Source organism: Aquarana catesbeiana, linkage group LG12, assembly GCF_042186555.1.
Source record: "Aquarana catesbeiana isolate 2022-GZ linkage group LG12, ASM4218655v1, whole genome shotgun sequence".
In the NCBI taxonomy this organism is placed as follows: Eukaryota; Metazoa; Chordata; class Amphibia; order Anura; family Ranidae; genus Aquarana; species Aquarana catesbeiana.
Window position 1 is genome coordinate 146,758,526 of NC_133335.1, and position 15,498 is coordinate 146,774,023.

At 40.7% G+C, this 15,498-nt stretch overlaps 1 protein-coding gene across 1 annotated transcript in view; it reads right to left on the reverse strand.

Moving 5' to 3' along the window:
* The window catches only part of WNK4 (WNK lysine deficient protein kinase 4), a 486,906-nt gene that overhangs the window by 277,456 nt on the left and 193,952 nt on the right, over positions 1 to 15,498 (reverse strand). The window contains exon 2 of the mRNA XM_073608385.1: positions 6,264 to 6,436. Within this exon, the coding sequence (XP_073464486.1) occupies positions 6,264 to 6,436 (173 nt within the window). The remainder of the gene's footprint in view (positions 1 to 6,263; positions 6,437 to 15,498) is intronic.

The window sequence follows — 15,498 nt, forward strand, 5'->3', positions numbered from 1 at the left end:
AGAGGGGTTTTTAAACTAGGCGATGGGGGGGGGGGGGGTCCAGAGACAGTGATAGCCAGCGCGGAAGATATTCCAGAGGATAGTATTGGGGGCATTAGTGGTAGGTTAACCAAAGCACAAAAACACAAGGTGAGTATAGTAGCAAGTCCTAGTTGCAATCTCGAAACACCCAATACGAGGACAATATGCGACCGGTCTAAACTATGTGGCATGTTCACCAATGCCAGGAGCATGGCGGACAAGATGGGTGAACTAGAGATACTGTTGTACAAGGAGGATTTGGATTTTGTGGGAATTTCAGAGACCTGGTTCAACAGCTCTCATGATTGGCTGGCAAACATTCAAGGGTATATCCTATACCGCAAGGATAGAGAGGGTAAAAAAGGGGGAGGGGTATGCCTATATATCAAGAATAATGTACAAGCGAATGTGAGAGATGACATCACTGAGGGAGCTAGAGAGGAGGTGGAATCCTTATGGGTAGAGCTCCAAAGGGATGAAGCTAAGGGGAAAATAATACTGGGAGTATGCTATAGGCCCCCTAACCTGAGGGAGGAAGTGGAGACGGATCTCCTATCACAAATTGGATTAGCAGCAAGGATGGGAAATGGATCTACTGATTACCAACAATACAGACCTGATCACAGATGTGGAAATACGGGGCAATTTAGGTAACAGTGATCACAGGTTAATTAGTTTCAGTATAAATCACACAAATAGGAAACATGAAGGGAACACAAAGACACTGAATTTCAAAAGAGCCAACTTCCCTAAACTACAAACCTTGCTAAAAGGCATAAATTGGGATAAAATATTAGGAACAAAGAATACGGAGGAGAGATGGGTTTGCTTTAAGAGCATATTAAATAAGGGCATTAGCCAATGTATCCCATTGGGTAATAAATTTAAAAGAGCGAACAAAAATCCTGGATGGCTTAACTCCAATGTAAAAATGCATATAAAAGCAAAGGAGAAGGCCTTCAAAAAATACAAGGTTGAGGGATCATCCTCAGCATTCAGACTTTATAAAGAATGCAATAAGAAATGTAAGGGTGCAATTAGGACGGCTAAGATAGAACATGAAAGACACATAGCGGAGGAGAGCAAAACAAATCCCAAGAAATTCTTTAAGTATGTAAACAGTAAAAAAGGGAGGACAGACCATATTGGCCCCATAAAGAATGAGGAAGGACATCTGGTTACAAAGGATGGGGAGATGGCAAATGTATTGAATTTATTCTTCTCCTCAGTCTTCACGAGTGAATCGGGGGGCTTCAGTAACCAAAACTACAGTGTTTATCCTCATGACACAACACAGGAAGCACCTCCATGGTTAACAGAGGACGGAATTAAAATTAGACTTGAGAAACTTAACATTAATAAATCACCGGGACCAGATGGCTTGCATCCAAGAGTACTTAGGGAACTTAGTCATTGCCAGACCGTTGTTCCTAATTTTTACAGACAGTCTATTGACTGGAATGGTACCAGCTGATTGGAGAAAAGCCAATGTAGCACCAATATTTAAAAAGGGCCCAAAAAACATCCCTGGGAATTACAGACCAGTTAGCCTAACATCAATAGTATGTAAACTCTTGGAGGGGATGATAAGGGACTATATACAAGATTTTAGTAATAAGAACAATATCATTAGCAGTAATCAGCATGGATTCATGAAGAATCGTTCTTGCCAAACCAATCTATTAACCTTCTATGAGGAGGTGAGTTGCCATCTAGATAAAGGAAGGCCTGTAGATGTGGTGTATCTGGATTTTGCAAAAGCATTTGACACAGTTCCCCATAAACATTTACTCTACAAAATAAGGTCCGTTGGCATGGACCATAGGGTGAGTACATGGATTGAAAACTGGCTACAAGGGCGTGTTCAGAGGGTGGTGATAAATGGGGAGTACTCAGAATGGTCAGGGGTGGGTAGTGGGGTTCCCCAGGGTTCTGTGCTGGGACCAATCCTATTTAATTTGTTTATAAACGACCTGGAGGATGGGATAAACAGTTCAATCTCTGTATTTGCAGACGATACTAAGCTAAGCAGGGCAATAACTTCTCCGCAGGATGTGGAAACCTTGCAAAAAGACCTGAACAAATTCATGGGGTGGGCGACTACATGGCAAATGAGGTTCAATGTAGAAAAATGTAAAATAATGCATTTGGGTGACAAAAATATGAATGCAATCTATACACTGGGGGGAGAACCTCTGGGGGGAATCTAGGATGGAAAAGGACCTGGGGGTCCTAGTAGATGATAGGCTCAGCAATGGCATGCAATGCCATTTTGTTCCTTCATTCTAACGATCGGCGCTTCTGATACTTCTTGCTCTGCTCACAGATCGTACATACGACGCACGCGTGTTACGCTTTATATACACTGCGCATGTGTGAAACTCCGCCCACCCCTGATGTTCTTTCTAGTCTATTCCCCACCCCTTCTCTTTCGGCGCAGTGGGAGATCACATGGCAGAGAAAGAGCAAGTGCATGCAGAAGAGAGAAGCAAAGACGAAAGCCCGGAGCCATGAACGTCCCGATCCCGGAGGAGATTTAAGGCCTCAAATATGTCCTTTGTCGAGATGGTGGACATCTTGAAGAGGGCCGACTATGATGGGAAGCATGGACCTTACCCAAACCCAAATGTGAGAAAGGCCAAGATCATGGCTAAAGGTGTGAAAAGTCTGCAGAAGAATTTTGGGGTACGGCGATCCAAGGATCAACTGAGGAAACGATGGTCAGACCTGAAATTGAGGGAGCAGGATCAGTACAGAAAGATCAGGAAACTGCTTCTAAAAAGTAAGTATTTGTCCTGTATTTCTATTATTATTATTACGTTCGTGCTGCTCCATGTGTTTTTCTTTACTGTTGTACAGTTTAAAATGGCAACTTTCAGGTTCATGGGCATGGTAATCGTTCATAGTAAACATCGTTAGTTCGCCCACTAATACGATGTTTTTGGCAGATACAGGTTAACTACATTTGTTCAGGCCTATTTGTATTCAAAGAAGTTTACTACATTGTTGTCTAGATGGGTTTGTAACTTGAATGAAAATGTAAACTTGATTCAGTGTAAGGAGAGGACACTCAGCAGCTGTTTACACATCTCGCAGGACGCAGGAGCACTAGTGTGGGACACCAGAACAAACTTTTTAGGGTGTGCCACACAGGTGCTCCAGTGGATACTAGGGGTGTCTCCATGTGTGAAAATTGTACAAAAAAGGTAAGTATTCCAACTTTAGAAAGGGGAAAAAAATGTCTTCAGCTTGGAACTCTGCCCAAAAAGACAATTGTACGACACTTCCAAGCAATGTTACAGATTCCTATTTCTACCCTCAAATATCTGTGTGCTATATATACCTTTTTTTATTCACATAGGGGAGAAAAGACTCAGGACATCAGAGGACCCCCCACCTCCTAAAGAAGGGGAAATACCAACACCACAACCAGAGGATGTGGAGGAAGGAGATATTTATGAAGTGGGTGAAATAGTGACCACAACATGTGAGTGTCTGAGACCACAGCTTCAGGTAATAGATGTATGCCTGCATATTTATAATACATGGTGTGTTTTTTTTATTTTAGGTGATGTGGATGTTGTGGAAGAAGAAACTAATTTCACAAGTACAAGTGCACACGTCCTCATCGGGGAGATCATGATGTGCAATCGGGATTTACAGAAGATCAAGGAAGACATCAATGATGTTGAAAAAAGACTCAAAAACATCATTGATGTTTTAGGCAGAATCTAAAACACACCTAAATTCTTCCATTTGTTGATATTTTTAACATTTTTTAATCTTTTTTGAAGTATATTGAAAGCCAAATTTTGAAGATGCACACAGCATGTCAACATGTGCTATCTGCCATCACGGGATATCAATGTACGAGTTTTGTGGGTGCAACCCCTTCCTCGCAACTCAAGTAGCTGAGAGGAAGGGGTTGCACCCCCGAAACACGTCCATTGATCCCCCATGATGGGAGCTAGCACATGTTGACATTAGGCATGGGATCAGGAGGGAAATCCCTATTTTGACTCTCAATTTGTGTGCATCTTCAAAATTTGGCTTTCACAGGGGTGACATCACTCCATCTGATGAAGGCAATATCAACACAGTTTGGACATACTAATGTCTGATATTGCCTTCAAATTATCAAAGTTGAACTTTGTAAGTTCCTGAGTTGTGTATTGTTTTATGGTGTTAAACATGCCTGTTTAACACAAAAAAATGCTATTTGTACTGTCAAAACCAAAAATGTTATTACAAAAATATGTTGGTTTGTTCAAAAACCCTTTTCTAACGCACATGTGAATGTGCACAGAGTAAAAAGTTTTCTACTCAACAATGTGTGGCTTCTTATTTCAATGCTCAATAGCAGTTTTTGGACTAAGTTGGTGTTTACAGTGACAATGGGGGTTATTTACTAAAGGCAAATCCACTTTGCACTACAAATGCACTTTCAGTGCAGTTTCAAGTGCACTTTTGCAGTGCACTTGGAGTGCAAAGTGGATTTTCCTTTAGTAAATAACTCCCACAGTGCTTTATAATTTGCAACAATCAGGCCATTTTCGTGACTCCCAAAAATTCATTCATGGTGCTGAAAATGATGAATATTATTATCAGTAATGCATTACATACATTAACAACAAAAACAAGGTGTGTGTAGCAGACCCACAACATAATAGTTCGCTGAAGAAGAGATTGTCACCTCATGTATCAAATAAATTACATTTGCACTATTGAAGAAAATGTCCAAAAAGAAAAGCCCATTGGATAACCTAGGAGACAGCTAAAAGAAACACAAGCAGTAAATCAAAGGAAATCTTATTTCAGTTTAACTAAAATATTTATCTTTAAAATGTTTCTTAAACATTTTCTGGCATATCAGTGGCTCCCCTACCTGCAAAGTACTCAACATACTTCTGTCTTACTTCGCGGGCGCTTGGGGGGGGGGGTAAGCCAGGACTGCCAGCTTCAAGCGCCCTCAGGGTTTCTTCTTGAAGTCCAGCCTGAGGCCACATAGTTCATTGAATTTCTCCTTAAATAGTTGTGGATAATGCAGCATGCAAGGATTATATGGTTAAGTTTATATTCCGCCAAGTTGATTGCCGTAAGGAATAGGCGGAAACGGCTGGCCATTATCCCGAAAGCGTTCTCCACCACTCTTCTGGCTCTGGCCATCCGTTAATTAAAAACCCTATGGTCCGGGGTGAGGGTCCTCATGGCTTCAAAACGGAAAGCCACAAGCACAAACTGAAGAATAGTAACGATCTGAAAAGCACAAAGCTGAAAAGCGTGAATCGTCTCTCACCAAACTTCTACTAACACGAGATTAGCAGAAGGAGCCCAAAGGGTGGCACACTTGGTATTGAACTTCCCTTTTACAGTCCCGTTGTATGTGTTGTATATACGTCACAGCGTTCTTGATGTTTGGAATTTCCGACAACATTTGTGTGACCGTGTGAATGCAAGACAAGTTTGATCCAACATCCATCGGAAAAAGAACATGGATTTTGTTGTTGGAATGTGCGAGTACGTGGCATAAGGGTTCATTTACATTTTCAGTTTAAGGGGTGGTGTTTTTCTCACCCCCGACCCAACCACACTCCCTTTAGCTCTAGTGGCCATGGGTGTACACATGTCACAGCTGCAGCAGAAGTTATACAACCTGTCATGGTTGGTGGGTATAGCACCAGCCAAGCATAACCCATTCAACCCCTTGGACCACGCAGAAGCATGCAGTTGCAGGGTGCTTGTAGAGTGGCTAAGTATGACCCATTTAACCCCTTGGACCCTGAAGAAGCATGCATTTGCGGAACGCTTGTCCCCATTTACTTGAATGGGTCTCGATTGGCAGGCGGTAGCACCCACCAAAGTTTAATTCTTGCTGCAGCGTGTGTACACTTTTGGCTGCTGGCTCAGCCTCACCTGATTTAAACCCATGATTGCCCTGCACTGCACGCGATTGTGACATGGTAGTATGGTAATTAGAGGTTTAAATTAGGTGTGTGGAGGCGACACTGTGCCCGGTGATCTTTGACTTCTTCCATGTTGTTCAAGTAGATCTCCACCTCTTTAAGATTGCCTACCCCTGCTCTAAACAAGCTCTACTTTTGCTTTACTAGAGATCCAGTGCTCCAGACACCTATCCGTTGTGCTCTATGGCACTACATTTTATAGCCCTTTGACGTGTAGCAAATATATAGAATACATTTAAAAAAAAAATAGCAATTGTAATTAATGAAAAAAGCACGTACGTCTTCAAAGTTCCAGATGTCATGAGCTCTGTAACCAGGACAATGCAGATCTGTCCCTTTACCAGGGTCTTCCAAGAATCATAAAATCTGACAATGTTTGGATGTTGCAGCCCTTTTAGCATCTCCACCTCTTCACTGAACCTCTGGCGCTCTGCTTTAGTCAGTTTCCTAGTCTGTACACACAGAGAAAAACACGAAAATCATTCGCCATTAAAATAAATGGATCATTTAAATAAATAAATAAAACAAATCATATATTGGATGTCACTTGCGTGACATGATAAGGATGTTAGTATTTTGAAACAACTAATAAGATAATTATTACTCCAAAATAATGAAAGATGAAGGCTTATTGATGGCTGAGGTTTAATGCACATAAATGTACAATTTTATTAACTGTAAACTGTACTAGCAGAAATATGTAGGCTGATATTACTGATTTTTGTTTTTGACAATTCATTTTTCTGGTCATCATACAACTCAAATGGTTTTAACACTTTCAATGCTAAAAAAGTTTTGGCTATACACATACTTTAAAGTGGATGTAACCCCCCCCCCCCCATTTTTTTTTAACCTCCCTGGCAGTATGATTATTTCGGATTTTAGGTGCTGAAAGCGGTACAATTATTTTGCATGGAAATTTGGCGTTTTATATTGTAGGTCTGTAATTCTTAACAATAACACACTTAAATCTGTCCAAACAAGAGTCTAGTAGATATCCCGGGTATGATAAAGTTTGAAACACAAAAACATAAATTATAATATAATAAATAAAAATAAATAATTAAAAAAAAAAAATAATAAAATAAATTTCCCCACAATTCACTATCGCTCAATTCTGCAAGTGTTCTAATTTACTATCGCTGTTTTCTAGCTGATCTAAAGCCACTCTTGACATAAAGGGACACTTTTTGGTTGCTATGGACAATCTCCAGTTTCCAGGCAGAAAAAACAGTATATATAACATAAAACTGCATGCAGGGCATAGGACAAAGCACTGGGGACAAAAGGGATGTGAAATTATTTCATACAGTACTGTAATCTGTAAGATTACAGTACTGTATGTGTTATGTTTTTACAATTGTATGAATTTGCCGCCAGGCTCCGCCCCCGTGCGTCGCGCCACTCGCAGGGAACGGAGCCTGGCACGGAGAGGCTTCGGAGGAGGACGGAGCCCGCAGACACAGCGGGGGACATCGCAGGATCCCGGGGACAAGGTAAGTAAAGCCACACCAGGATCCTGCGATGTAATCCCGAGTGTGGCTCGGGGTTACCGCTAATAGTCCTGAATTTTAACCCCGAGCCACACTCGGGAAAACCGCCAGGGAGGTTAATTAAGACTCATATCTGTTACAGCAGAGGATGTCATGTCAACTGTGCCCAATCTTGCCACAAAGAGTTAATCCAGCTCTGAGCAATCCTCTTATCATTCTTCAGTAAGATAAAAGCAGACACACAGAGAAATAGGTGTCTGTTTCTTCACCCTTGCTGAGAGTGATAGGTGATTTCCTTATCTCATGCACAGTGTGAGAGAGGCATTCTGTGTACTTCACATCCCCCTCCTTTCTTCTCCAGCTATCCCAGGATATAATATAATTGTCCCACTGTATCAAATTCATGACCATTTGCTTTATAAGTCACATTTAACTAAACAATTAAAATAACAAAATTAAACATACTTTAGCAGCTTTCTGTTTACTGGTTTAACTGGTTTAGTAGATGTAATAGAATACTTAAAAAAAAAACATTTTGGCCTTAAGCTGTTCACAGATTGTCCAAGTATTGCTTTTAGCATTTGTATGTGAACATATTTTTTAATAACACATTAATTCCCTTGATAAAAAATGAGACTAGAATATCATGTGATGGCACCTATAGCTGGAACACTTAAAACATTCCAAGTTATAAGAAAAAGTTAACAGAGCTGAAAACACAATTCTAACTTCTTGCAACTGAGCGATTTAGCAACTTGTCACTAAAATCAAGGTGCTGCTAATGAGATGATAGCCAACAAATGGTTACATTTAATGGCGTTATTCACTAAAAGAGTTTGTATATTTTATTTTTGCCTGTTTTAGCACTCCAACATGATTCGAGAATTTCTGATTTGTGTAAAATGGCTTCACAAACACATTTGCTTGTGAATTAGCACATATGAAGTGCAAATGCACATTTTGCACCTTGTTCAACAATTAGTTTAAGTTGTTAAAGTGGGTTTTCAAGTGGAAAATTGGAACAGCTCGGTTTTTGTTAATGAAAGCAGGTAATATTGCAAATAGCCAATCACATAAAGGGAACATTTTTTTGCTTGCATATGTTGGGATGATGCAAGTTAGCAGAGCTTTCACCTCATCTCATCAAAGTGAAAATTCCCACAAAGTGAACAGCCTGTTTGCCTTTAGTAAATTACCCTTAAGGCTCATGCACACTGTAGCTAAAAAATAAAGCTGCTTTTTACATGAATTTGAGCTTTTATTTCACCTTGAAGAAGCTTGTGCTTTTTTGTGCTCTTGCGCAGGTTTTTTTATTGAGCTCCTTCAAACTTCTTCAAGCTCCTTTGAGCTTCTTTGAGCTTTTTTGAGCATAAGCGTTGTTTTTTTCACAAACCTGCCTAGATAGTATTTTCTTAACCACTGTATTAACTAAACAAACAGCTGGAACAAACGTTTTGTGTGTTTTTGAGCTTCTTTTTTTAGCTCTTTTGAGCTCTTTGGGGCACTAGCTATTTTAAAAAATGCGAGTTTGGTGGGGGTTTTTCTGCCTGTAGGAGCATTTTATCTGAAAACATCTGAAAAAGCCATAATGTGCATGGACACATTGGCTAGCATATAGGGGAGTTTCTAGGCAGAAAAAAATAAGAGCTCAAAAGCCTGTAGGAGCCGCTTCTTTAAACTCCTCTGAGCTGCAGTGTGCATGAGCTCTTACATTGTGTGAGCAGGCTCTTAAGAATCTAGCAGCATAGTGTAGGCAGGTGCAGGTATTCTTTCAGCCTGTAGGTGGCACTGTGCTGTTACAGATGGAGAGGAGTCTGTTAAAGTTAGACAGTTGTTTGATTGGATGCTGAAATCTCTTGAGATCTCAGGTGGCCATCATGACAAGGGACCATGCCTGCAATTGTTTTTTATGAGAAATACATCAATTCATGAGTTTGGAGTGCGACAGAGGGGAGTGGGGGGGATAGGTGAAATTCTGTAGTCCAGCAGGCAGGTCTAACAAAGCTGGTTAGCATTTCGGTGAATTTAGGAGCACACTGGATTTCTAGCAGATCTACAATTATTTCTCAGTATAAGGAAAGGGATGGCAGGCACTCAGGATGACATCCAAAATAGTATTCCTTTAGTAAATACATGTACAGAGCTGTAAAACAGCCTACGCGTTTCGGATGTTAGTCCTTAGTCATGTTTATATGGGAAGGTGGCAGCACCTATATACTTGATTTTCTTTAATTATTTCTCAGTGTTTGCAGTGTTTTGCAGGGAAAAACATGGAGAAATGTGCATTTATGGGAGGCATGTACTGAATCTGTTGTTGTTATTTTGCCATGACATGTACTGTAACCCTAACCCTAAACAGCTAGAGCAATGCTAGCCTACGTCTGTAAATGATATAGTAATCGCCTTAGAGGATTTTGTTATAGAAATTTGCAAAGTTTATTCCTTGTCCAGTACCAACTTGTAAAGCAACATTTGATGTATGAGTATGAAACTACTTTCAAGCCTCAAGGAGACATGTTTGACAGCTTGAAGGTAAAAAAAAAAACATTATGTAACTTGTACCTAAAGTGTCATGTAGTCTTTTTCAGCCAGAACTTTTGCTACTCAGCATATCAGGGGATTACCTTTTGATCTTCAAGGCTCCTTCACAACATGAGTGGTATGGTAATGCATAGCATTGCACTGTGTATGCGTGTTGCAATGTGTTGCCATTCTTTAAAGCCTAACTCCAACTTTGCTTGTTTGGGTCAAGCTGGCCCAAACAAACTATTACATGTACCAGTTGTCAGTGCTGTATAAATTGTATGTAGCATCAGCAGCTACATGTAGTATACAGTGTTGTGTTCTGGCAGCAAGATAGGGACTTCCTGTCCTGTTCCCGGAACAAAATCTAGTTGGGCTAAGCACTGTTTAGCCGTTCACAGGGAGCCTTATATTTTTACAGTGAATACAAGGCTTTCTCTGAATGATGGAGAGGAAAATTATGATGTCATCTGTCTGTCTCTCCACTTGGCCAATCAGAGAAAGCCTTTTATTCATTCATAAAACTCAATATTGTTCTGAAAATAGGGCAAGAAGTCCCTATACCGCTGCCAGAACACAGTAAACTGTAAGTACATGCCGGTATTTTATCTGACAGCAGCAAACAGCCCATATGCTTATCTTATTCTCAGTTCCAGGTCTGTTCTGACCACATCTACTACTGCAGCTCTCATGAAGGGGGAGGCTTTTCCTCTGAAACGCGTTGGGTTTACTTATCACAGATGAACTGTCAACATAAACTTCTTAAATAAAACCTCAAGTGTGAAAAACCTTTTTATTAAGCACGCCTCTACACCCATCCAAGAATACTTTGCAGAGCGCCTTAGTGTCGCTTTCAGAGAGGCAGCAGCCTGCCTGAGACCCCAATTGGGCTCACCTACATAACATCCTTATTGATTACAAGCCCCCTTTGAAGGGCTACACAGCCCAGATCACCTCCTTTAATACTGTTCCTATAGAAAGAAAAGGTTTTGCCTGGATCAACCACCAATGAAAAGAATCTAAGTAGTGAATAAGAACAGATATTCATCCGACAGAATTATTGGATGCAGTTTGGGTTGCCTTATAAGGCATACAAAACAACAAGGAAAAAGAAATTCCCCCAAAAGAAGGCAATTAAATAAATTTATTAAGCTACAAAACACCACACAAGGTACAAAAATAGGGCAAGATAGGGAAGATATCAATGACCAATTTAAAATAGATTGTTTTTAATGATAACGTTATCTATTTTAAATTGGTCATTGATATCTTCCCTATCTTGCCCTATTTTTGTACCTTGTGTGGTGTTTTGTAGCTTAATAAATTTATTGTTTTTTGGCAGATTGTGTTTGGGTTAATTGCCTTCTTTTGGGGGAATTTCTTTTTCCTTGTTGTTTTGTACTCCTTTAATACTGGTCCAGTGCTGTCACACATACAGTACACTGGAAGCACATTCAAAATGAAAAGGCCGCCTAATGCACATGAAGAATGGGTGTGCTGATGCACACTGCCTTGTGAATGAATGAATGAATGAATGAGTGACTTGTATAGCGCTACCTATGCGAACTGAATCGCCTCAGGGCGCTTTTTAACCTACCAGCATGTCTTTGTGCTGTGAACGGCCCCTAAAGGGAACTTCTAATGAGACAAACATAGAGTCTGCCATTGCTGGGCTTGCCTTCTGAAAATGCTAGTTGTCTGGATGTAATGCTGACCTTTTCACTTCGATCCTTTAAGTCACTGACCTGGAACAAGTATGTATAAAACAACTTCTGACTTTCCTGATCTGCTTGTTCATGTTCAGGATCAGCTGTACCAAAAGTATTTTTTTAAGGTATTTTTCCTTTATTTTTAACTGGTAATCCTGCCAAGAGCAATTGGGTGACAATGCTCACCCAGTGAACTGAGAATGTGGATAAGCAGCATGGTCACCTGAGGCTTTGTCAGCAGGGGGGACACTGTCAATCTGGGGGGGGGTGGGGGGAGTGTTAGATGTACTTGCAGATTTAGATGCACTAACAAATTGAAGCCAAACTCCAGCTAACACTTTATAATCAATTACAGCAACAGTTTTTTTCTTTGGGGGATAAAGGTTTCACATGAATAAATAAAAGCTGACCATTGTAAGTACTCCTGTCAGTGGTAAATCGTTTGCCTCATCCCTGTAACTGCAACATTTGCAAGAAAGATTGTTCTTTTTAAAAAAACAGCAGACTTACTGGCAGGATCCTCAGGTGAAAATAAAGGAGGGAAAGCTAAAAAATAAAACTACTGCAGCCATCACATCTAAGAATTGGTAAGCTGCAATATAATAAATGTTTGCTTTTGGGTTTAAAGTGGTTACAAAAACATTAAAAGAGAAATACAGGCATTTTTTTTTATTTTAGAATTATACTTACCTAGGTGGATGCAGCATCAGTCCGAGGCTGCATCTATCCCCTGATGGCTCTAAAGCCGAGCGGTCAAAGGCTCTAACCACACAATCAAACACCAAACTGTCAGTCACCACTGTCTTCTCTGCCCCTTCAGCGCTCACTGGAGTGATGTGGAGAGGGCGGAAGTGGCTGGCTCAGGCTCTCAGCAGCTCACTAAGAGGCTGAGCTGGGTGCCGATGCAGGCTTGTGGGCGAATCCCGACCATACGGTCACAATTTTTCCCGAACCTGGACTGGCTCTGTGACCTCAGCCTGCTGTCTGCTGAAAACGGGTCACAGGAGTGCAGAACAAACTACACTCCTGTGATCCACAAGAGAAATACAGCCAAATGAGCTTTGGATATACTTCTCCTTTAAGGTTTTTTACCTTAATGCATTCTAAAAAAAACATCTGTACTACAGGGTCTCCCCCCTATACTTACCTAAGCCCAATCTTGATCCAGAGATGTGTACGCTTTCTCCCTCCTCACAGGGTAGACTGGCAACAGCGGAATCCATTGGATCCTGCTGCTATCAATCAAATTCTGTGGCGAGGGATCAGAGGGTGGGATTGAGCCTCCCATAGGCAGCGGATTTCTATGGGGGCACTCGCTGAAGAGCATGATTGAGCAGATAAGACTGACATGTTTATTTTTTAATTAAAAAAAATGAAAGCTTTACAATCATTTTAATACCGCTTTAGTTTGAAACCATTAATTTTGTATGTGTTAAATTTTACATGTGTTGACAGTAGCTAAAATTTAGGAAGGTTTTTATTATTTATCTTAGTATTAGATGTCTATTGTTATAATTATATTAAAAAATTAATGCGTAAATGGTGATAATGATAGGGAGGGAATGCTAAATTCCTAGAGTCTGTTAATGACACATAAATAATTGCTGGGCATGCTAGGCCTCTAAGGAAGGAAACCATTTCATTGTAGAAAGCTAAAAATTAGTGTTAATGAAGGATTATGGGATTTTGTGAAATTATGGAGAGTTTAGAAAGAAAACCTCACGTTCCCAGGACGATGAGATGCCAACAACCATGTAACCCCTAAAAAAATAATTCTACACCCTGCAAGCAGGACCAGGGCTTTTCCATTAGAGCTTAAAGTGATTGTAAACGATCACCTTGTAAAACAACCCATTCAGTTTAAAATAGAAATGAAAAGCAAAACATTTGTGTATAGATATAAAAAAAACATTATAAATACCTTTTTTCCCTTTTTTTTATAAGTGATCACATTCCCTCTGCTCTCAGCTGCTTAAGAGCTGGGGGGAGGAGAAGCAGCAGCATACTTAGCTTCCCACTGAATGGCTGTGCAGTGGGGGCATGTCAGGACAGGTCTAATCATTGGAGGAGAGCATACTGAGCTCTCAGTATAGAACTGACCATGGTGTGCTCTCCTGCTTAGAGTGATCAATTTTTAATAGGAAAACAAGGGGACTAGCAGGAACACCAGGGATTTCACACAAAGGAAGCAATACAAAGAGAACAGGGTATTTTCTCATACAAGTACATACAAATACTTTAACTCCAGAAAACCTGAGAATTCTCCCTGCGCCCACTCTGCTTCTGCTATACTGGTCTCTGCAGCCTCCTCTCTCCCATGTTCCAACGGTCTAAGGTCCTCTGACATCATCTAGATTGATGCAGGGATCATAGCCCTGTACTGGACATAAGGACGCTGAGGAACATTCGACCACTGGATCATGGGGGAACATCGCCTGCCGGGGGAGTGAAGGATCAGGTAAGTGTAAGTGCTTTTACTACCACCTAGACTGAGCAAGCAGTTAGCCATTGCAGTGCATGCATAGCCCCACTACAAGGAGAATTTCCAGGTTTTGTGGAGTTGGGCTTTAACCAAAAGGTGGTACTTTTGGGTACACCAGACTGTCCACTCTATGTGCTGTGTGTAAGAATGATTCATGAGGGGAGAAAAAAGGGGGCACACTTTGGCATCTATGCATTGGGTGCCAGGGGACCTTTGTTTTAGCAGGACCTTGTTCAACAGAGTAGTGTGTCAATCAACAGTAAGGAAATTTAAACATCTAGCCTAAAAAGTCTGCCTCCCTGGTAATACTCAGTACTACCTTATTTTGTATCCCCGAAATGTAAACATCATTATGACAAACTAAGGTCTATCAATAAAAGCTTATTAAAAAAAAGGCTGTATGTGACATACTGTACATTGGAGTGCTCTCCTCTGTAAGCTGTGCTCTATTTTACATATTTATTACTAATGCACTCTGCACAAAATGTTGTAGGTTACAGAAGGCTAACTTTTGTGAGCTTTGCTGTACATTATATACTGCAGATCATTATCTCAACAGTTGCTGGTTACAAAGAAGTCTCCAGCTTTTTCTTGGAAGTTCTCTCTTAAGCTAGGCTGATGCAAAGTGTTAACTCTATATTTATTAATATATTAAAAAAAAAAATAAAAAAAAACAAGATTTGTTTTTCCACATTGCCTTTACTTATCACAGTTTTTTTGCTTGTTTTGTTAGCAAAATTCTCCCATTGAAAATAGCAGCAAACAAGATTCACCTGTGACATCGCTGGACTCCAGGAAAGGTAAGTGTCCTATTATTAAAATTCAGCAGCTGCAGTATGTGTAGCTGCTGGCTTTTAATTTTTGAAGTGGTGGGCAGACCTCCTGTTTCATGTGAATATCACATGAAACAGGATTCACCCAACATCTGGTCTTCAATGGGAAATTGCTTTACTGTACTGGTCATATTATTTATTTGTTGAGACATTCACCCAACATTCACTCACTTTGCACCTTGAAAAATATTACACTATTCCCCCGTTTTAACCATTTCCGTCCACCCTGTAGCAGTTTTACTGCTACAGGGCAGCAGCTGTGTGCTGGATCACATATATATACATGATTCTGGACTTGTGCCTGCAGGGGGCACAGGTAGGGTGCCCACGTGTCCCGGATTGCCCGGGACATTCCCGCAATTGGCAGGTCTGTCCCGGGTCCCGGGCACCTTCATTCCGGGACAATACAGTGTCCCGGAATGGAATTGACAGAGCGAGCAAACCCCGCTATAGCGCTGGTGCTCGCTCTGCCTC